General features: G+C 42.6%; 1 protein-coding gene across 1 annotated transcript in view; it reads left to right on the forward strand.

Annotated features, from left to right (window-relative positions):
- Window positions 1–9,619: 9,619 nt before the first annotated feature.
- Window positions 9,620–21,851, forward strand: part of LOC135883486 (carboxypeptidase B-like) — a 29,262-nt gene continuing 17,030 nt past the window's right edge. Inside the window, exons 1-6 of the mRNA XM_065410627.1 lie at window positions 9,620–9,756; window positions 9,867–9,942; window positions 15,352–15,476; window positions 19,458–19,557; window positions 19,651–19,752; window positions 20,595–20,696. Of these exons, the coding sequence (XP_065266699.1) occupies window positions 9,620–9,756; window positions 9,867–9,942; window positions 15,352–15,476; window positions 19,458–19,557; window positions 19,651–19,752; window positions 20,595–20,696 (642 nt within the window). The remainder of the gene's footprint in view (window positions 9,757–9,866; window positions 9,943–15,351; window positions 15,477–19,457; window positions 19,558–19,650; window positions 19,753–20,594; window positions 20,697–21,851) is intronic.

Here is a 21,851-nt window from a genome sequence, read left to right on the forward strand (position 1 = left end):
GGACAGGAAGTAGATCTAGCACAGCTGCAGGTGTAGAATGCATTGAACAGCACTATCCTGCTGTTGTTACTAGGACTAAATAGAGATCTGATGGTCCTTCTGACCAATTAGGGAGCACAGTCACTTGGGGCAGGGCGGGGGGGTTATTAGGCTCAGCTGAGCTCATTGGATTGCTAGTGACCATGCCCAGAGCCAGCTGAGTTCCTGACACCTAAATTGTTGCCATATGGAGGGAGTGCTGAATTTGTTCCAAAATTGTGCTGATTTAGTTTGTACTGTAGTTTGCACTGTATTTTACAGGCCTGGTTGTGATCTCAATCTAGCTTTATACCAGTATTATATAATGTTATAGATTTCAGTGGAATTAGTTGCCAGTTACATTGGTATAAGTGGGTTCAGACTCAGAATCCATGACTATCTTTTTTATTTAAGCATAGAATAAATTTTAATGTGGTTTCCCTGTGTGTCCTGGTAAAGTACAAGCACGCGCTTGGGGCGGCACATTTTCAGGGGCGACATTCCAGCCGGCCTTTGTTTTTTTTGTTTTGTTTTTTTTGCATGCTTGGGGCTGCAAAAGCCTAGAGCTGGCCCTGGCAGCAGTAGCGGGTCCTGCACGGGGGGGCGCCTTGGGGCCGCTGCGGTTCGCATCGGGGAGCAGCGCCCGCACCTTATGGCCGGGCGGGCTCCGAGTGCGGGACACTCGGGCTGGGGCCCACCCCGTGGGGCGCACGGAGCCGCCTGCAGGTGCCGCAGGGAGGCTGCCCCCCAGCGCTGCATCCGGGGCTGGGCGAAGCAGTCCGAGCCACCCAGGGACTGCGGCAGGGCGGCCAGGAGCAGCAGCAGCAGCGGGGCCATAGTGGGGACCGGTGCCCGGGGCGCTGCCATGTGGGGCCTGCGTCCCGCTCTCCGGGGCTCCACTCCCTCTGGGGCTGCCCTGCCCTGGCTCCTCAGCCCTCTGCCGGGTGGTCCCGCGGCTCTGCCCTCCCAGGTCCCGGCCGGTCCTGGAGGCGGGAGCCCCGGCTAGAGGGACCCTGAGCTGAGGCACGGCCCGGGAGCCCCGCTGCTTATCCCAACCCTGCCAGCGCCGGACTGGCTGGAGGCGAGGGGGGAGCGGGCGGAGTCAGCACTGGTTGGGGGAAGCCCAGGTCTGGGGCAGCAGGGAGTGCAGGGGAGAGCCCAGGGTTGGGGCAGCAGAGGGTGCGGGTGGGGGGGGGGGGAGCCCAGCGCTGGGGCAGCATGGGGGTCCGGGGGGAGCCTAGGGCTAGGGTGGGAGGCAGCCAAACATTTTTTTGCTTGGGGAGGCAAAAAAACTAGAGCCGGCCCTGCTGAAGAATCATAATGAATTATCCTTTGGCTGAGAAATCTGCTGTTACCCTTATTTACTGAATAAAGGGAGTTTCAATGAGCAAGTTACTTGGGCCAAATTTAGTCCCATGCACTTCAATAAACTGAATTTGGTCTTTGGAATTGTAGCCCTGCATCACAAATGGCTACTATGATTGTTTAAATCCAATGTGTTCCCTTGTGTATTCAAACACTGTTTACTTGTAAATTTATAGAGGAACAAGAAGTGCCAGGTTCAATTCTTTCTGACTAATCTGCTGTTCCTTACTCTGATAACAAGCAAACTGCAGCTATGAACTTTAAAAAAAATGCATAGCTGTTCAATAACTGCGTTGCTTGAGGTGTTCATATATTATTTTTTTAGACTAATGAATTACTATGGGAAGTGTTTTATGAATAAGTTTGCTTAATGAAGGAGATGGGGACTGTTTGAAACAGAACATGCTGTGATTAGATTAATAAATTTATGTCTAGAGTACCTGATTTATCAAAATGTATCAGTTTTGGATTGTTTGGGGATTTCTCACATTTTGTTTATTGATTTTCACAATTTACAATATGATATATCAAACTACAGACCCATAACTTCTGCATTACAAAGAGAGGGTGGAAAGTAATACTAGTGTGCCTCAAATTATTTCTATCTTTTGTTAGTAGACAGGAAAAGCATTGACCCAAATTAATCCGTGGCTAGAATTTCACTGCTTAATTAATTATTTTATTATTATTTATTTATTTGCATTACCGTAGTACCCAGGAGCCTATTTCAGTGGAGTTGTTCCTCCTTATGCCAGGGGTAAATTTGGCTTATTTCCTTCAATAAATACAATTGAGAAAGTTCTCTTAGCTCTAAAATGTGTTGGGTTTTAGTAAATGGGGAACTACCTAACCTTCATCCCTAAACACCAGCCTAACAGTAGTTCATCCAGCCTGCTTCTCATCTAAGCAAAGGCCACCAGATTTCAAAATCATTCAGAGTTGAAGGTAACCATCCAAACACTGAGCTTTAAACTTTATCACGTCTAGGGATCACAAACACCAGATGCAGAAGAAAAGAACTTTCATGATTTACATCATCCATGAAGGCCAATACACACCAAAAGCAAAACAGAACAGTAAATTACCCAGCAATCCTAAAAAATTTCCACTACAGTCCGCATTAGAATCAAAGCAGCAATTCTCTGTCTACTCTGTTCCTGACACAACACATTTTTGTGATGTTTTACAATGCATACTGAACTCTCAGCTTATGACAGTTTGTCTTTTCTACTATTCACAGGGATCCAGGCATATCCTACAGTGCTAGGCTGGCTCCAGGACTGTGTTGTTGAGACTCACTCACTTAACTGGGCAAGATGGAGTTTTAATTGTCTGCCCAAATCCTTATGCTAAGGAGGCAGATGGATTATTGTACCACTAGTGCCTGATTCATCCCTCAGTCCATGCAGAGCCCAGGACAGATACTAAGAGAGTATTGAGAGATGCAGTGTGCTTTAGAGCTTAAACTAGTCTCTAATGATCAGAAATCAGGATTTTTTTTTATTATATGGAGATATATATATATATATATCTCATAGAGCTGGAAGGGACCTTGAAAGGTCATCAAGTCCAGTCCCCTGCCTTCACAGCAGGACCAAGTACCATCCCTGACAGATTTTTGCCCCAGATCCCTAAATGGCCCCCTCAAGGATTTAACTCACAACTCTGGGTTTAGCAGACCAATGCTCAAACCACTGAGCTATCCCTCCCACCATAGGATGAGACCTATGTGAGGGGGCAGAGTATCCCCTACTTAATGCAGGGGTCTATGCCATTGACTGAAGCCTCTGGTTCTGGCCACTGCTGAAGACAGGATGCTGGACTAGATGGACTGCTGGTCTGAATCAATATGACAGTTCCTATGTCCAGCGATAGGATAATGAATTGAAAGTCAGGAGACTTGGGGTCTATTCCTGGTTCTGCCACTCACCAGCTGAGTAATACTGTGGCAAGTCACTTCCCCTCTCTATGCCCTAATCCCTGGGGTGGTAGGATCCTCCATTGCTAGTACCTTGATTTGCTTTTTTTTGTTTAATCTTGTCAAGAACCAACATGTCAGTCTTCAGACATGAATCATCTTCCACCCAAGAGGGCTACAGTTAGATTGCAGCACTTGAGAACAGGTTTTCTGAAGGATGTGACTGCAATGCATTCTTGAATTAGACAGGCTGGAAGTGACAAATGCAAGGCTTTGGGTAGTATTAGCAGAGTTGTAAATATAATTTGAATGTCATTTTTATTCCAGACAGGAACACTTGAGGTAGTTACTTGGAGTGGCAGTAAATTGTACCAGATGCTAAGTGCATTTTAACAGCGTTTTAGCTGCATTTCTCATACTCATAAAGGGGCTCCCATTTTAATTTTCAGGTAACTCCAGATTTTCTGCAGAGTACCTGGGAAGAGAGAAATTGAAATTGTTTTGTATTGAAGCTTAGTGCATCAGTTGTTTGAGTTTTCTTAACATATGCTTAACTTTATAAAGCACAAACTAAACTTTCCTAGGACCTCGAGGAAGAGCAAACTGCAGAGAAGCCAGTTTCCTGCTTACAGAGCCGGCTCCAGGGTTTTTGCCGCCCCAAGTGGCAAGAAAAAAAAAAAAAAAAAAAGCCGCGATCGCGATTGGTGGCAGCTCCACTGCACCATTTTCTTCTTCGGTGGCAATTCAGCGGCAGGTCCTTCCCTCAGAGTGGGACCGAGGGACCCACCGCCGAATTGCCGCCGAAGAGCCCGACATGCCGCCCCTTCCCCTTGGCTGCCCCAAGCACCTGCTTGCTGGGCTGGTGCCTGGAGCCGGCCCTGCCTGCTTAGCAGCTCTGTTATTGCTCTGCAGCTGCATCCACACAATTCAATTTTGCAGGTTCAGAGTACAATATTTTGACCTTTGACTATTCCCAGGCTCTTTTATCCAAAAGGAACACAGATGACATACAGACACCAGTCTAGACCATCTACACATGTTATAATTAATAAATCCCTTTTGTTGCTAGATTAGATTATTTCACAAACATATATAACAACCTCTTTTGTAAATGAGTGATAAAAGTGGAATGACAACATTTTGAATTTATACAGCTGATGATCTCAAAATGCTTTCCAAAGTGGGAACAGACCCCAGATTCCTGACACCTACTCTCTTGCTCTAATTCCTAGACACACTCCCTACAGTAGAACATAGTGCTTCTGTTTTGCAGTTTAATCTGGAAATCTGATGTCATACTGGATGACAGGAGATAGAGAGCCTGTTTATTTTACCATTAATTGTATGAATTACCAGTTGAAGCAGCAACTCTTGCAGGCCATTGTAATAAATAAATGTGCTGCAAACAACAGACAACTGGTTACACATCACACACGCGGGGGACCTGGGACCAGAACCCAGCTTCTGTAGCCAGAGGTCTCTACCACTTGAGCTAAAGGACAGCTTCTGTAACCGTTTGTACTAGTAGATCCTTTATCCTTTCTGTGGTTCAGCCACTAGTGGGAAACACTGATTCACTCAGTGATACCCATTAAATCTCACAGGAGGCAAGTAAGGAGAAGAAAAGTCCATGAGGATGTATGATGTACAGTATGTTCCCTCACAGATGTGGTTTGCCTACATCCCAGATTCTTCATAAAACAGCTTTCATCTGATAGAGCCAGGGAAACCTAAGACCCAATAGGTCACAGGAAGCTGTGGCATCAGCCATATCTTTTTTGACCAAGCATCCCAAAAGGCTGAGGTTCTTTGTTTGAAGAGAGTTTTCAGTGGGTACTGGGCCAGCAGTATATGCAGTCTGAAATCCTCCCAGTCAGGAGGGAATGGGATGTCTCTCCCTATAACAGCATGCTCCTTCTGCCTCATTGCCTCTCTATAGCTGCTCACTAATGACTGGGCCCAGCTGCTCCTGCTTCCTGTCCTACACCTTGAGAAATATTCTTCTGGGTCCTAGGTCCCCAGTCACACCCACCCCCACTCCAGTAGGCATATCCTGTTTTATAACGAAACTCGAGCATAGGGGAAAACTTGGGGTCTTCTTCCTATACCCCATTAGAGATGGCCTATCAGGCATTGCCACTAGCTATTTTTGCCCTGAGAACCCTCATAAAGGTGGGTTCTCTGCTACAGAGGGGGCTCTAAGGGGACAGAATTGGAGGGGAACAATATGCACCCCTCCAGCCATGTCTGTCCCTTTCCTCACCCCATCCAGACCCTGTCCCCTCCTCCCAGACAGATCCCAATTCCAGGAAGTGCCCTCAGTTGGCCTAAGGGAAGGAGAATGTGGCCACAGAAGGGGACAATCTGGTCCTAGCACATTAAACTATGTCTGCAAAGGTGAAAATAATGGAAGATATCTATGTACAGCCACTAAAACAGCCTACCTCAATAATTAGGGTTGCCCCAGGACAATAAAGTTGAAAAAGCCTTTGATGAATTAAAAATATAAATAGAGAAAAGGTTACAACAAAGCTTGGCACATAGGCTTGATGGCAGATTCTGCAGTTCATGATATCTTCAAAGAACTCTCAAAGGTCGTCAGAATATATTCAATAGCAATATCTTGCAAACTCAGGTTAAAGTTCAGGTATTACGTTAACAAATAAATGAAGGCAGGAAAGTTCCCACTATTCAAATATGTGTTGGTGTTTGGTTACATATATATGACATAGTTCAGATTTGGGCGTTCATGAGTTTCTCATTAGTCTGTATTAACTCTTTGGAGCATAATAAAGATTTTCAACCAGGATTACAAGAACCTACAGTATTTTGTGACCAAGAGTACTGGAAAATTTTAAAATATAGTTCAACCAGATGTCTGAGTCAGGAAATCTGTTATGTTAGAACTAGAGCACAGATATTATTTATACTCATAGTGTTGGACTCAGTATGATAACAAATAGGACAAAAGGCTTCACAGGATGAAGGGTGCTTGTGAAATGGTGACACTAATATGTATTTTTCCTCTTATCAGTCTGTACTTAGCCTTCACATGCATCTTCAAAATGGAATACCGCAACATTCATGTTCTTAAAATTGAAATCAATAAATTGCTGGGAAAGTTGATTCTCTCTGGAATATACCCATTTATTAGTACACATCCTTTATTAGAGTTCATGTAACAGAACCCAGAGAACATTACTTGCAAGTGGCAAAATTCTATGTGGCTTGAATGCTAGAAGATGCACAAGCAATAACGACCAGAATAAAATTGTGGAGGCCAATAAGTTGGTTTTTTTATGCATTAAATAACTTACTCCTTGTTGATGAACTCCTAAACCATGATACATGCTGTCTTTTCTGTTTGTTTGTTTGTGTTTCATTTTTGATTAAAAAAAATCTTGCCTTCAAATCTTTTCAAGAAGATGGGCAATGTGCATGAACAAAGATATCCAATTCTAACCTTTTCTGTCAGTTCCCAATATATATGGCAATGGTTTACTCATCCATGTCCAGCTGATGTGCTATGGTCTTGTACTCATAAAATGAAGGGAGCAGCTGGTCTATCCAAATTTAATTTGCTATTTGATTTCTCCCTGTGCTGCTACTTTATCATACCGATATTGAACATTTATCTAATGTGGTTAGAAAAACAAGACTATGTTTAGAGCTAGCTTATGAGATAATTTGACACATAATCATCAATCCTGGGATGCAAAATGAACCACTTCAATAAGATTCCATGTCACTAGTTTTCTCTGACCTAATCTGATGGACACAGCAAAGACTGTCATCAGAATTATAATATTCTACATAGCTTGGCAGCTCAGTAGTACTAGCAGTAAAGCTGGGTTAGTGATTGTTTTGGAAACTGCATGAAAAGGCACAAAGAATTTCTTAAAAGTGAATTCAAACACTAAAATCTGACAGTCTTCTATTTCTGAGATGCTTCCTAGAGCTCAACAGGGAATGATGACATCTGCAATTTGTTTGATTACTTTTTGTGATCATTTATTCATTGCAAGTTCTGGGCTTGATCATTCTGCACTATTGTCTTAGCAATGTTCATGAGACCATACAATTTTATCAAATATGGTAGATCTCATCTTAAAATTAAAACTTTTGAAGTCCTTGCATTATTGTTTTGGCAGTCTGTCAGAATAACTCCTGCTGTCATCCTGCTTAGCAGACTTGACTCTAAGTAAGATTATTGTTTGTGGCAACGTGCAGTGTTACAAAATTAGGTCATTAGTTGTAAATTAAGTTCACTCCTTATATTTTGGCAAATATAATTCTCAGGTACATAAGATACGTGCAATTTGGGAATCTTGTTTAAACAACAAATTCATCAGGGATCAGACTGTTAGGTGCAAATGGCTGCATATGTTGGATGTTCCAGTCTTAAAGTATTTCTAGGCTGTTCAGTGTAGTTTTGCAAAATTGCCTCCCAAGAGTATCATAGGATATTCAGGTGTGGAATCATGTTTATTCTTAAAAGAGTGTGACAAAGTTCCTCCTCTGCCTTGGTGGGTTCTGCGCTTTCTGGGGGATTTGCTCGCCTCAGAGCTTTTCGGCAGTCCTCAGTTTAGTTCCTTTTGTTAGTGGCATAAACCTGTCGTTCACTCGGCTAACCTCATCACTGGCCAGCATGGGGGAAAGGAGGAGAACAATCCCCCGCAGTCTCTGCTGGCCCACCTAATGGATCGGGGGACAGGCCAGAGACCTTCCCCTCTGGTGGGACCCACAGTTCAGATCAACTCCTCTTATATCAAATAGGGAGTTGAGGGGATGCGGGGAACCCAGGCCCGCCCTCTACTCCAGGTTCCAGCCCAGGGCCCCATGGATTGCAGCTGTCTTTAGTGTCTCCTGTAACAGCTGCATGACAGCAACAACTCCCTGGGCTAAAATACAAAGTTTAAGTTAGTACCAGTGAACACAATTAAAATGAATCTATTGCTTGGTGAATTGAGTAGTATGACATCTAACTAGTGTGACAAAGTTCCTCCTCTATCTTGGTGGGTCCTGCGCTTACTGGCGGATTTTCTTGCCTCAGAGATTCACCATGTGGGTTGGGGAACAGCCCAGAGACCTTCCCCTCTGGGAGAACCCACAGTCCAGGTCAGTTGGGAGGTTTGGGGGGAACCCGGGCCCACCCTCTACTCCGGGTTCCAGCCCAGGGCCCTGTGGACTGCAGCTATCTATAGTGCCTCCTGTAACAGCTGCATGACAGCTACAACTCCCTGGGCTACTTCCCCATGGCCTCCTCCAAACACCTTCCTTATTCTCACCACAGGACCTTCCTCCTGGTGTCTGATAACGCTTGTGCTCCTCAGTCCTCCAGCAGCACACCCTCTCACTCTCAGCTCCTTGCGCCTCTTGCTCCCAGCTCCTCACACTCTCACCACAAACTGAAGTGAGCTCCTTTTTAAAACCCAGGTGCCCTGATTAGCCTGCCTTAATTGATTCTAGAAGCTTCTTCTTAATTGGCTCCAGGTGTCCTAATTAGCCTGCCTGCCTTAACTGGTTCTAGTAGGTTCCTGATTACTCTAGTGCAGCCCCTGCTCTGGTCACTCAGGGAACAGAAAACTACTCATCCAGTGACCAGTATATTTGCCCTCTACCAGACTCCTGTACCCCACTGGTCTGGGTCTGTCACACTATCAAAGTTATGTGTTGTTATGAGCAAAATAGGGGCAAGTACTATTTTTCCTTTACAACCACTTGTGTGCATTTTTGCAGGTGTGAAACGGAGGGAACAGCTGAAAATGTGGCCCTTTATTTATATGACTACATGTCATTAGATTTTCTTTATCCATATGCGGAGTAGAGTAGAGTATTATGTGAGCATTCAGAATATATGAAGGGTTAGAGGCAAATTCCTCCTAGACATTTAGATTAGAGATGCAATCATCACCTAGACAATCACAAGCAATGATCTCCACCTCGCTGAATGATGTACAGGATGTGTACAGTGCCCCTGTGGACTAGAGATATATTGTAGGCCCAATTGGCATACAGCTTGTGCACCGAATTTGTTCTCAGGTACATCCATTGAATTACTTTGAATAAAAATTCATGAAAATTGTTCACCAGTAATTCACAAGTGAAAAAAAAGAGCAAGATTCATCATATAAATTCTCCACTATGAATAGGTCATCCAGTTTTAGTGGTGAGCACCCTGAGCCAGCTGTGAGACTCTCAGCTCTGTTTCCACAGGTGTGCAACAAAATACACAGATCATAAACAGTGTACAGATAAAACAAGGACAGGAGAATAATCAATCAGCTAATGAAGGGCTGCTTTGCTGTGTGATTAGTAATGAGCAGGATAAACTGGATTATAAAAGCCGATGAGAATAATCACACGCCCTTTACTTCTAAAAAAATGTGGGCTGTATTGGTTCTTGTAGGTGCCGCAGCTGCTTCAGCTCCACTTCACAGTCACCATTTTGATGGGTAAGAATTCAAATTAAGGTTAAACTGGTACTTTTTTGCTAAACAAAACTCTCTTAGCTGATCTGCCTGTTTTAATCATGCCTTTTTCTCCCACCTCCTCCACCGCCAAGAGAGAAGGTGTTTCGTGTAACACCACACAATGAAGAGCAGGTAGAATTCCTCAACAACTTGGCTGGCAACATGCAGGTAAATAAGATGGAATTGGGTGGGGGAATAGACTGTAATTTAAAGCTCTTTTGTTTTACCAATACTGATCTAAGAAATACTGTATATCGTACCGCTGAATTAGAAGCCTGATCCTGAGTCCATTCAAGTCAATGAATTTTCCTGTTGAGGGAGCAGGACTAGGTCACAAGATAGGAGCTAAATAAACACATTTCTAGAAAATCTAGCTGAATAATCCAAGATGCATGTTAAAGCACATAATGCAACAGACTCTAAAAAACAAGAGAAAAAATGTACGGTACGATACTTTTGAATACGTGTTATGCTAAACACCACATGAAAATTCCAGTTTCCAGTGGTTTTAACTTAATAGTTACAACAGAATTTGTTCACTTAGAAATAACCTAAAAAACTAGGCTCACATCCAACTTCAACTTTCCTTTAGCCTCTCGTGCAGTATATTTTCTTCCTTGGATTTTCTTTAAAGCTTCCTACCATGCCCAATCAAGCTGCCTGTTTTTTTACTGACCTTGATGTAGATATATGATGACATGACGATGACGTGAGAAAAAATAATAAAGACAGCAAATGTGTTTTCAATACTTCCCTTCAGCTTTGATGTAGTAAAATAGCTGTGGAAAGAAAAAATGCCATCGTCGGTGAGATGAAAACATGACATTTTTAATGATATGCAGAAGTGGAGGCGCTATCACCAGCAATAGGGTGATATCATATGAGAAGGCAAGGCTATTGGTGTGCCACTGCCTCCTCATCCTCATTATATAAATTAACATGCCATACTTTCTTTCAAGTGTGCCTTATAAAGGAATTAAATTAGAGGGCTGGTTTTTTTTTTCCTAAAAAATGAAAATCAAAAATCTATGCAAAATTATGGCCAAAATAGTTGACAGTCAGGACTAGTAACCAATTTTGGGATAACAGTTAGCTCACACACAAATACAGCATTCATGGATGGACACACCAGCCACAAACCTCCCTTATACTTAGGGAGGTGATGGCCAGAGAGGGGGCATAGCCAGGAAAGATGGTGAATTGGCTCCTTGCACAGCAACCTTTACTAATAGGACTTTAATGAAGCCACCAGTGAGATTGAAAACTGACTTCTCCAAACAGTAAACCCAAGGGAAGTTTGTGGACGTACCACCACCAGTCCTCTCGGGACTTAACCCCTCCATCTGGGGAAAGGAAACAGGTACAATTTGCACCTTGTACCAGATTTACTGAATCAGGCCCCAAATTATTTATAAACACAGTGATCTCCATCTCACCAATTTATGTACAGTATGTGTACAGTGCTCCTGTGGACTAGAGATACTCTGTAGGCTCAATTCTGCAGATACTTTGAACCCAGAATTCGCATTGATCTGAATAGGTGCATAAAGAATGCAGAAGCTGGTCTTATCTGTTGTAAAAGGTAGTTATTAAATTTATTAATTATTTGCATGAATTATATTTATTCTGTATACAGTAATAATGGGGAAAACATGCTGGTGCCCATAAAACAGCAGACTTGGTTATCAGGAAGTGACAATATTGACTACAAAAGGACCAAGAAAACTATAGTAATCTTTGCATCAAAAATTACTATTCCAAATGAAATATACTTGTTTGTTGTTATTGGAATCAGAGTTGCCTGTGCTTTAAAACATTTATGCTAGCCAAAACTTCCCCCCTGAAATCCTTCAAAAAGAGAAAAAAAACTTTGAACTATGCTTGAAATTACAAACTGTGAGGAAACAGCATAGTAAGCAATATTCACTTAAGGAATGGGTTGACACAAGTGCAAGTAAAATAAAAATAAATAAATAAATAAATAAATAGAGCAGCAACAGAAACAACAAAAGATGTGATTTATTTTTTATTACTGTTAGGAAGAGAAAGTTATAAATCTTAAATAGTGAACACACATTTATCATTGTATATTTAGATGACAGCACTCCATTTACATTATTGTAATCCCCAAGGTAATAATATTTTGTTCATTGCTTAGATTCTAAGGAAAAAGATGCTTTAGAAATGTCTTTAGTCACATCAGTAGCCTTTACTCATGCAAGTAGGCTTATTTAGTCCCAGGCAAAATGTATACACCTTAAGGTATAAATACAAATATAGCCCCTATGGCAGCGGTGCTCAAACTTTTTCACCACAAAGAACGAGGAGTCCCTGTGGCACCTTAGAGACTAACAAATTTATTTGGGCATAAGCTTTCATGTACATTGGCCAAACCAGACAGTCTCTATGCAAAAGAATAAATGGACACAAATCTGACATCAGGAATCATAACATTCAAAAACCAGTAGGAGAACACCTCAATCTCTCTGGTCACTCAATAACAGACCTAAAAGTGGCAATTCTTCAACAAAAAAACTTCAAAAACAGACTCCAACGTGAAACTGCAGAACTGGAATTAATTTGCAAACTAGGCCTGAATAAAGACTGGGAATGGTTGGATCATTACAAAACCTAAACCTAATTTCCCCAATACTAATTTCCACCTACTGTGACTCACACCTTCTTGTCAACTGTCTGAAATGAGCCACTCTCATTACCACTTCAAAAGTTATTTTCCTCCCTTGGTATCCTGCTGTTAATTGATTTGTCTTGTTAGATTGACCTCACACTTGGTAAGGCAACTCCCATCCTTTCATATATTTATACCTGCTCCTGTATTTTCCACTCCATGCATCTGATGAAGTAGGTTCTAGCCCATGAAAGCTTATGCCCAAATAAATTTGTTAGTCTCTAAGGTGCCACAAGGACTCCTCGTTGTTTTTGCTGATACAGACTAACACGGCTAGCCCTCTGAAACTTTTTCAGTTCCCTCCTCCCCCAGTAGTGAAATCTGTTGCCCCCCCTCCATTTCTGCACAGCCAAGGCTTCCTCAGCAGAGGAACTTGGGCTAAAGGCAGAGCTGGGGGCAGAACTGGGGATGGGGGAGGAGCTGGGGCTAGGCACAGACAGAGCCGGGCTGGGGGTAGAACAGGGGACAGAGTGGAGCTGGGGGCAGAGAGGTAATGAGGGCAGAGGACAGTTGGGAGTGGACCAGGGGGCAGAGCGGAGCTGCGGCTGGGGGCAGAGCTGGTCTGGGGGCAGAGAGGGAGTGAAAGCAGAGCTGGGCCTGGAGGCAGAGCAGGACTGGGGTCTGAACAGAGTTGGGGGAGGAGCGAGGCTGGTAGCAGAGCTGGGCTGGGAGCAGAGTGGGGCTGGAAGCATGGCACTCCCTCCCCGCCCCCTGTGGGTGCTGGCTCCAGCTCCACCACATGCCCCCCGAACGTTCCTCCATGACCCCCTAGGGGGGCACAGCCCACAGTTTGGGGACCACTGGCCTATGGACCTAAGCCTACAAGCAGCTATCCAAAGTCAGACCACTGAGCCCATGCAGAGCCCCACTGACGTTCAGGGCCGGCTCCAGGCACCAGCATAGCAAGCAGGTGCCTGGGGCGGCCAATGAAGAGGGGGGCAGCACATCTGGCAGTTCAGTCCCGCCGAATTGCCGCCATAGAATGAAGCAGCGCTAGAGTTGCCGCCGATCGTGGCTTTTTTTTTTTCCTCCCTGCTTGGGGTAAACGCTAGAGCCGGCCCTGATGACATTAATAGGGTTCTATCCACATTGAGTTTATTGCAGGATCAGGGCCTAAGTGCCCAATCCTACAGTCCTCATATAGACAAAATTCTCACTGAAATCAAGAGTTTTGGCTGCAAGAGGATCACACTTGGCATTAGTGAGACCATTACTATAATACTGTGGATAGTTCCAGTGTTCACTCTTCAAAAAGAATGATGAAAAATTGTAAAGGGGTTGGAAAAGAGCTAAAAGAATGATCCAAGGTCTATAAAACTTGCCTTTATAGTGAGAGACATAAGCCCAATCTATTTAGTTTATCTAAAATAAGGTTAAGGAGTAACTTGATCATGGGAAAGAGATTTCAGTTAGTAGAGTGCTCTTTAAACTTGTAGAGGAAGGCTTAATAAGCTATAATGCTCAGAAGTTGAAAATAGATACATTCAGAGTATTAAAAAGGCAGAAAGTTTTAACAGTTAAGATAGAATCATAGAATTGTAGGACTGGAAGGGACCTCGGGATGTCTTCTAGTCCAGTCCTTTGTACTCAAGGCAAGACTAAGTATTATCTAGACCATCCCTGACAGGTGCTTGTCTAACCTGCTCTTTAAAATCTCCAATGACAGAGATTCAACAAGCTCCCTTGGCAATTTATTCCAGTGCTTAACTACCCCGACAGTAAGTTTTCCTAATGTCCAACCTAAACCATCCTTGCTGCAATTTAAGCGCATTGCTTCTTATCCTATCCTCAGAGGTTAAGGAGAACAAATTTTCTCCCTTCTCCTCCTTGTAACAACCTTTTATGTACTTGAAAACTATCAAGTCCCCCGCTCAGTCTTCTCTTTGCCAGACTAAACAAACACAGTTTTTTTAATCTTCCCTCATAGGTCATGTTTTCTAGACCTTTGATCATTTTTGTTGCTCTTCTCTGGACTTTCTCCAATTTGTCCACATCTTTCCTGAAATGTGGCAACCAGAACTGGACACAATACTCCAGTTGAGGCCTAATCAGCGCAGAGTAGAGCAGAAGAATTACTTCTTGTGTCTTGCTTACAACACTTCTGCTAATACATCCCAGAATGAAGTTTGCTTTTTTTGCAACAGTGTTACACTGTTGACGCATATTTAGCTTGTGATCCACTATGACCACCAGGTCCCTTTCCACAGTACTCCTTCCTAGGCAGTCATTTTCCATTTTAATAATTATTAATTCATTATTGATTATAATTAATCATTGGAACAACTTATTTAGAGACATGGTGGATTTTCTACACTTGACATCTTGAAATCAAGACTGGATATTTTTCTCAAAGATGTGCTATAGCTCAAACAGGACTTATGGTCTTGCTGGAGAACTTCCTGGAAAAGAGTCTGTGGCCTGTGTTATGCAGGAGGTCTCACTTGATGATCATAATCGTCTCTTTTGTTCTTAAAAATATATGAAAGATGATATTTCTAATTTACTCACTCCTCAGATGGACATACACATTTGTCCAGAAGTTGTCTTTGAACCTGCATGCTCATCTCCTGCCTTAGGCCCCAGTCCATTAAAAGCTCTTAAACATATGCTTAAGTACTTTGCTGAACTGAAATCTTGGAAAGCTGTCACTGCCATCTGAGCAAAACTACATCTCACAATGTGTGAACTACGTGCCCGAATACAATCATTGTAGTTAATTTTCCATGTGATTTTGTTTAATTTTGGAAAACTTAGGTAGATCAATGGAATATAGCCCTGGTGCTGTCTTGAGTTAATGAAGTTTACCATATTATCACTATCGAGCCATAGATACCAACCTAACAATCGTAATCACATATGTATATATTTTCATCTGTTCCACTTTTCAGATTGATTTCTGGAATCCAGACACCATCACACAAGTAAAACCAGAAATGAGAGTTGATTTCCGAGTTGAAGCGGACAAGTCCTCTGATGTTGAGCGTCTCCTGGAGCAGAGGGGAGTGGAATATGAGTATGTTTTTTTCTTATTTGATATTTTGAATGTAAGAAGGGTAAATACAGAGGAAAATTTACCCAGCCAACCCTCCCATAACAGAAAGCCATTCCCATAACAGCCCTCCCACAACAGAAAGGCCATAATTGTTAGTTAAGATGTTTATTAATTAATTATTAATTATTATTGTAGCCCCTAGAGGCTGCAATTAGGATTAGGGTCATGGGCAGCGGGTATCAAAGGCTGGGGGAGGCTGAGCCTCCCCTAACACAGCCCTGCATGGCCCCGCTCACGCTCTGCCCCCAGACTTCCTCCTGCTTCCCAGCGCTCTGCTATGGGCGGCTCTTCCCCTGTGGCCGGGGCTCTGGGCTGGGACTTATGGGGGTCGGCTTGCGGCCAGAGACTCCGCCCGGCGCTCCGGGGCTGAGGGCCACGCCGCCCACCTGCCCAGCACTCTGGGGCTGGGGACGCTGGGGGCTTCGACGCCCACCCACCTGGCACTCTGGGGATGGGAGGGCATGCTGCCCGTCTGGCACTTCGGATGGGGGGTCCTGCACCGCCTGCCCTCCCAGTGCTCTGCAGCTGGAGGTGCTCGGGTGGTCTGGGGCTGGAGCCGGGGGGGGGCTGGCAGCCGCAGCGTGGGTGGAGGCTCTGGGCTCCGGTGGCAGTGGCAGAGCCCCGGGCAGAAGGGGCAGGCCGGCCTCCCCAAGCCAGGGGCTCACCCGCTGCCCACGATAGGTAGACTTTGTAAAACATATAGTAAGAGATTTGAAGAGTTTACAGTATAAAAAGTCAAAATAGACAAAAGGCAGGAAAAGACAGAGGTCCAGCAAATTGAAGTGAATTGCCAAAGGACACACAGCAGTTCAGTGAGACTGCAAGAGGTTTCCTCACACAAACAATGTTTTCATTTATTTTTAATTATCATCATAAAACTAGTATCCAGGAGTTAGAAAACCTAGATTTCACAGACCCATCTGTTTCCAAAATAATCCCATGGCGCTTTCTGAAACAATCTGTCCAATACAACACCTTGAGCAATGTGATTTACTTACAACAAAGAATATTGATTCAACTCATCTATTTATTATTGAATGGCTGCAGAGCTTTGTGTGGCTTGAAAGCTTGTCTCTTTCACCAAAAGACATTGTCCAATGAAAGATATTACCTCACCCACCTTGTCTCTGCATTACACAATGTCTTTGATGGTTAGAAATTCAGCAAATTAGTCATCCTATTCTTATTTAATCCAGGAAAAGATCTCTTGGGTGCAGTGCCTTCAGTTAATGCTTCCTCCTCCTGAAGTCACTTGGAATCTTTCCACTGACTTGAATACAAGTCAGATCAGGCCTTAGGTGGAACAGTTGCAGTATTATATAAATTTTCAAGTCCCCTATTGATCTCAAGGAAGTTCCACACTTAAATAATGCTCTAAGGAGAAGAGTAAATAATCAGTCCCTCCAAATAGGTCCTGGATCCAGTTATCGTCATGAAGTTGTAAGGGGACCATACATATAACTTCTTACAAAGTCTTCCAATATATCTGATGCAGTACTATTCAGTCCCAGAAGCTCCTAAGAGATATCACAGCAGCACTCAAGCAGGATGGAAGAATTCTGATAGTCCTCATGCCCACACAGTGAAGGACTTGTGCTGCTAAATCATTTAGGCGCCTTTGAAAATCCCACCTGTAATTTATATTTTCAAATCACTATGCAAATACTGAGCCAGGATCAGCAATATGTTCTGGCTCCTTTGTGCCACTCTGGGGCAGCTGCCAATAAGATTTATGGAGTATAGTTGTAGCCATGTCGGTGCCAGGATATGAGAGACCCAAGGTGGGTGAAGTAATATCTTTTATTGGACCAACTTCTGTTGGTGAGAGACAAGTTTTCTGAAGGTTTCAGAGTAGCAGCCATGTTAGTCTGTATCCGCAAAAAGAACAGGAGTACTTGTGGCACCTTAGAGACTAACAAATTTATTTGAGCATAAGCTTTCGTGAAGAAGAGCTCTGTGTAAGCTCGAAAGTTTGTTTCCCTTACCAACAAAAGTTGGTCCAATAAAAGATATTACCTCGCCCACCTTTTTTCCCTAATAAGGTTTATGGCTGACTTGTGTCACCATAGTAGTACAAAACAGCTGGAACATATGGATATATGTGGACCATTAATTGTATAGTGGGTAAGTGAGTATTATCTCATTTTACCAACATACAGAAACAAACACCAAGTCAAGTGGCAGAGCTGGATTAGGGTAGACAAGCTTTTGGCTCACAGCCCCATGCTCGGTTCACTAGATCAAACTCCTTCCTACTAGATCATGCAGCTCTCATTAAATTAGTCCGTTTAATCTGCTAAATCTGTGTTTTCAATCTGTTAAGAATCCATCCCTGGAGACCTTTACTGGAGCCCCTTAACATATCATAAGACAAATGTATGCAAAATAACTAATGCTAATGGGACATTTACAAAAAAATTACCACTAATATTAAAGCAGAGACCTCAGTAGTTATCAGTGGTAGTAACGTTATTTCATTAAAAGACATTAAAAGACCAAACGGTTTCTTTTTCAAGTCTTAAGGAAACCACAGCAGAGCTATTAATGCTGCACTTGCCGCTATAATTGTATTTCTGACATATTCAGAGTAGCCCTATGAAGGAAAGACCCATATATTTTGGCAATAAAAATATAATTATAGTTCTTAAAAAGATTATTTTCAGTGCTCTTACTGCCCCCTTATAGCATAAGAATCCATTGAAAGTAAGATTTTCTCTTTAGCAAGGGAGTTATACTGGTATGTGCTAGAATTTCCTACAATATACATGAATTTGCACAAGTTCATGCACCTGTCTTCTGATTGTGAGGCCATGAGGGTCGCAGGGTGTCCCTGACAAACTTCAGCAGAATGTCCTTGTGACAGCCAAAGTAAATACAATTCTTTGATCTGCAGCTGCAGTGCCCTGAAATTATGTCAATGCAACCAGTTCAAGTGTTTGTTATGAAGGCTGGTGTTGCACAGCAAATTGACCTCTCGCTCTTCTATCCAGATCACTTTGATCAAGAACATATTGTTTTTGCAATTTTTGACCCTCTTGCTATTCAGGGTAAGACAAGCGCTGGGAAAACAAAAGTTAGAGTAGCTGGAATAAAAGCAAACTGTCCCAAGGTACTGTCTGATGATAAACCTTATTCATGAGTCTCAGTCCATGGGAAAGGTGAGTGGCAGAGATCCAATCAGAGGCAGACTTCATTGCCTGTGTGATGTTTGTTTGTTGGAAGACTGCATTCACCTTGCTGCAGCCAGCATACAACAAATATAGTAGAGCTAGGATTATTGTTCAGTCCATTGGCACTATGAGGCTGCCAAACCACACCTGAACACTGGGAGTTTGGTTTGACAGAGCGAGGGTTACCATTTTACAGATCTTTGCTCAGTGGTGCCTTTTCAATGCATTGGGATGTTTCATCATCATGTTGTGACATTATGGGGCAAATGTCATTCTGTGTTATCAACTCAAAAAAGGCCCCGTTCTCTAGAAGCCCATGTCCACAAGCAAGAAAATGATGGCCGCATAAGCTCACACTGCGGTGAAGGGGAGTGGGCTGCTCACAGAGGAAGAGCACTTGCTCCATGAGCTTATCCTTAGAGCATGGAGAAAAGGCGGCTGTTAACTTCCCTGCAGCTGACCCAAAAGAGCTTGCACTGTGGAGGGTTGGGAGAAAAGAGCTGACCTGGTGGACAGCTGCTGGCCAAGAAGAGCCCATCCTTGGAGCAGAACATAAGGCAAAATTAGTCTAGATGTGAATTCACCATACATTGTGGTCAGGAATGTAGTCCCAACCCAAACACTTCATTTCAGAATCACTGTAGTTCCAAATGGTAGATCAATGCCATCTGCCCAATGTTTTGTCCAGCAGGGGAAGTCAAATTTTCTGGACAATTTCACCCCACTGACAAGTCTTCTTTCTATATTTGATATCACTGTGGGTTTATTGCAGAATTCTGATCGACAACCTGAAGACGGTACTTGATGCTCAGTTTGACAGCAATGTTCGTGCTGCTGGACACAATTATGAAAAATACAACAACTGGGAAACGGTAAAGTCTATAAATATGCTACACTCTTCATTCATTAATTGCTTTGGAACTGGGGTTAGAGATGCCATTTAACTTAATGGTTGTATTAAACAGATAGCTGCTTGGACTGCTGACATTGCTGCTCAGAACGCAAACCTTGTCTCCCGCACTCAGATCGGGACTACATTTCAGGGACGGCCCATATACCTCCTGAAGGTGATTGTTTTTAATTTCTTTTTAACAGTCTGGTCGGTTCTTGTAAAAATAATAAAATTACAATATTTATTAAGGCATCACTAACTCTGACATGTATTATAAATCCTCTAGGAAATCAAAACAGATTTTGAGAGCTACTTTTATTGTGAATTTTTATCCTTTTGATTTAAGGTAAAGGGTTTATAGAGTGAAACCCATAATAAATATTTTGGAAGTTCAGACCTATAAATTTAACCACATTCCTGTGAGCAATGTAAATTATAATTTACCTTTATGTAATTGTTCATGCCATCTGTTGTTTGTAAACCCACTTACTATAAAGAGATCTATAAATGTCAGTCTATCTGGCACAGGAAACAAACCCAATTTCTCTATCTTCTTCAGATATCATTTTCTGTCACGTAACTCTTATGAATAAATAAGATACCAAGAAATAAATGGGGGGGGGGGAATGGGGGAGATGGAGAAAGAGACAAAATTACTTCCCCAAAACAGCACCAGCATTCACTAGAATGTATATAGCCAACTTGGTCTTTTCAACTAATAATACTATCATAAGAAATCTACCAATACTGTGTAGTAATGAAATATTCTGTGAAAATATGGTCATGTCTGCGTTAATAAAAAATAAAGCAAATAGGATTGTACTATTTTAACTTGAACAACTTAATTGTCCAGAAGGGCAAAAATGTACTTTGTTAGTATTAGGTTTTCAATTTAATCAAGGAATATAGCTCATACTGCTGTCAAGTTTCACCTTTAGAGTCACTAGTCTGGAGACAGAATATTAATAATTTGTACACCAAATAGGTTGTTTTTTCATGACATTTTATTTACTATAGGTGGGGAAAAGTGGTTCAAACAAAAAGGCCATCTTTATGGATTGTGGTTTCCATGCAAGAGAGTGGATCTCCCCTGCATTCTGCCAGTGGTTTGTGAAAGAGGTTGGTAAACTCAGTAACAAAAAAGAGTTTTCACAAAATAAATCAACTTTAGAGGAAACTGACACAGACTGTAACACACGTGAAACAAATACAATAATACGATCTCTTGCAGTTCAGTCCTTGGCAGTTTCTAATCCAGTGCTTTCTAATTTTATTCTCTGATTTTGGATTTGGGTTGGAAATATACAACTTGGGCTCCATTCTCCCCTTGATGTGAAGTGTATACACACTGTGGGCCGGATCCTCAGGACTGGCCATTTGATACCTGAGCAGCTTGTGGAAACAAAGAGCATCAGGATGCCTCAGGGATGTGATGACCCCTGAGGGGGCCATTCCAACATCCAGGAATTGCTGCAATCTGGGCTGCCTCTTGTCACTGGCCACATCCACTACACCAGGGACAAGGCTGGGAGGCAGAGGCATAGTGCAGGCTATTCTGGCTGTCTGCCAGGGGAATCCCAAGGCAACCACTCAAGTTTGCTTTGCGGTTTTAAGTATTGCCCTTTAATTTCCATTAAAATTATTTAAAAGAAATGAGCTACTCATTCTCACTGTGGTAGGTATGACTAGAATCTCCTGGGCATATATGTATATATAGAGAGGTGATAGATGGACAAACCAATGAATCTGCTTCATGTCTATATTATTATAACACTATTGTAACACTACAAATCCAGTCATGTTCCTGGCTCAGTTTGTGGTGTAGAAGTTTTGACACTGAATTCAATGGTTCAGAATTCAGCCCTGTGTGTGGTTTTAAAGAATGGGAGAAGTCAAGGTAAACTGTAGAAGGCATCTGAGTGTACATTATAGAAGTAGGATGGATGCCTGTCTTCCTAATGCTTCATATTCCCGGGTTCCTTGGAATCATTCTATTTCTCCAAAAAAAGAAAGAGAAGGGGTGGAAGCTTTTCTTCACCTAAACAAAATAAGAAGATTATGGAAATGTAATCAAAGGCTGGGAAGACAGCTCCCTAAATGTTGTATTCAGGGGGAGGAAAATAATAATGTTGGTATTATTTGCCTTAAACAGTTACCACTTCTTACCATTAAATGTAATTTGTTACATATAATAAGAAATAACATTTTTCTGTAACTAGAAAGCATCACCTTCTAGTACATGAGACTCACACGTGAAGTGAGGTTCACTCCATG

Source organism: Emys orbicularis, chromosome 9 (assembly GCF_028017835.1).
Source record: "Emys orbicularis isolate rEmyOrb1 chromosome 9, rEmyOrb1.hap1, whole genome shotgun sequence".
Lineage (NCBI taxonomy): Eukaryota > Metazoa > Chordata > Testudines > Emydidae > Emys > Emys orbicularis.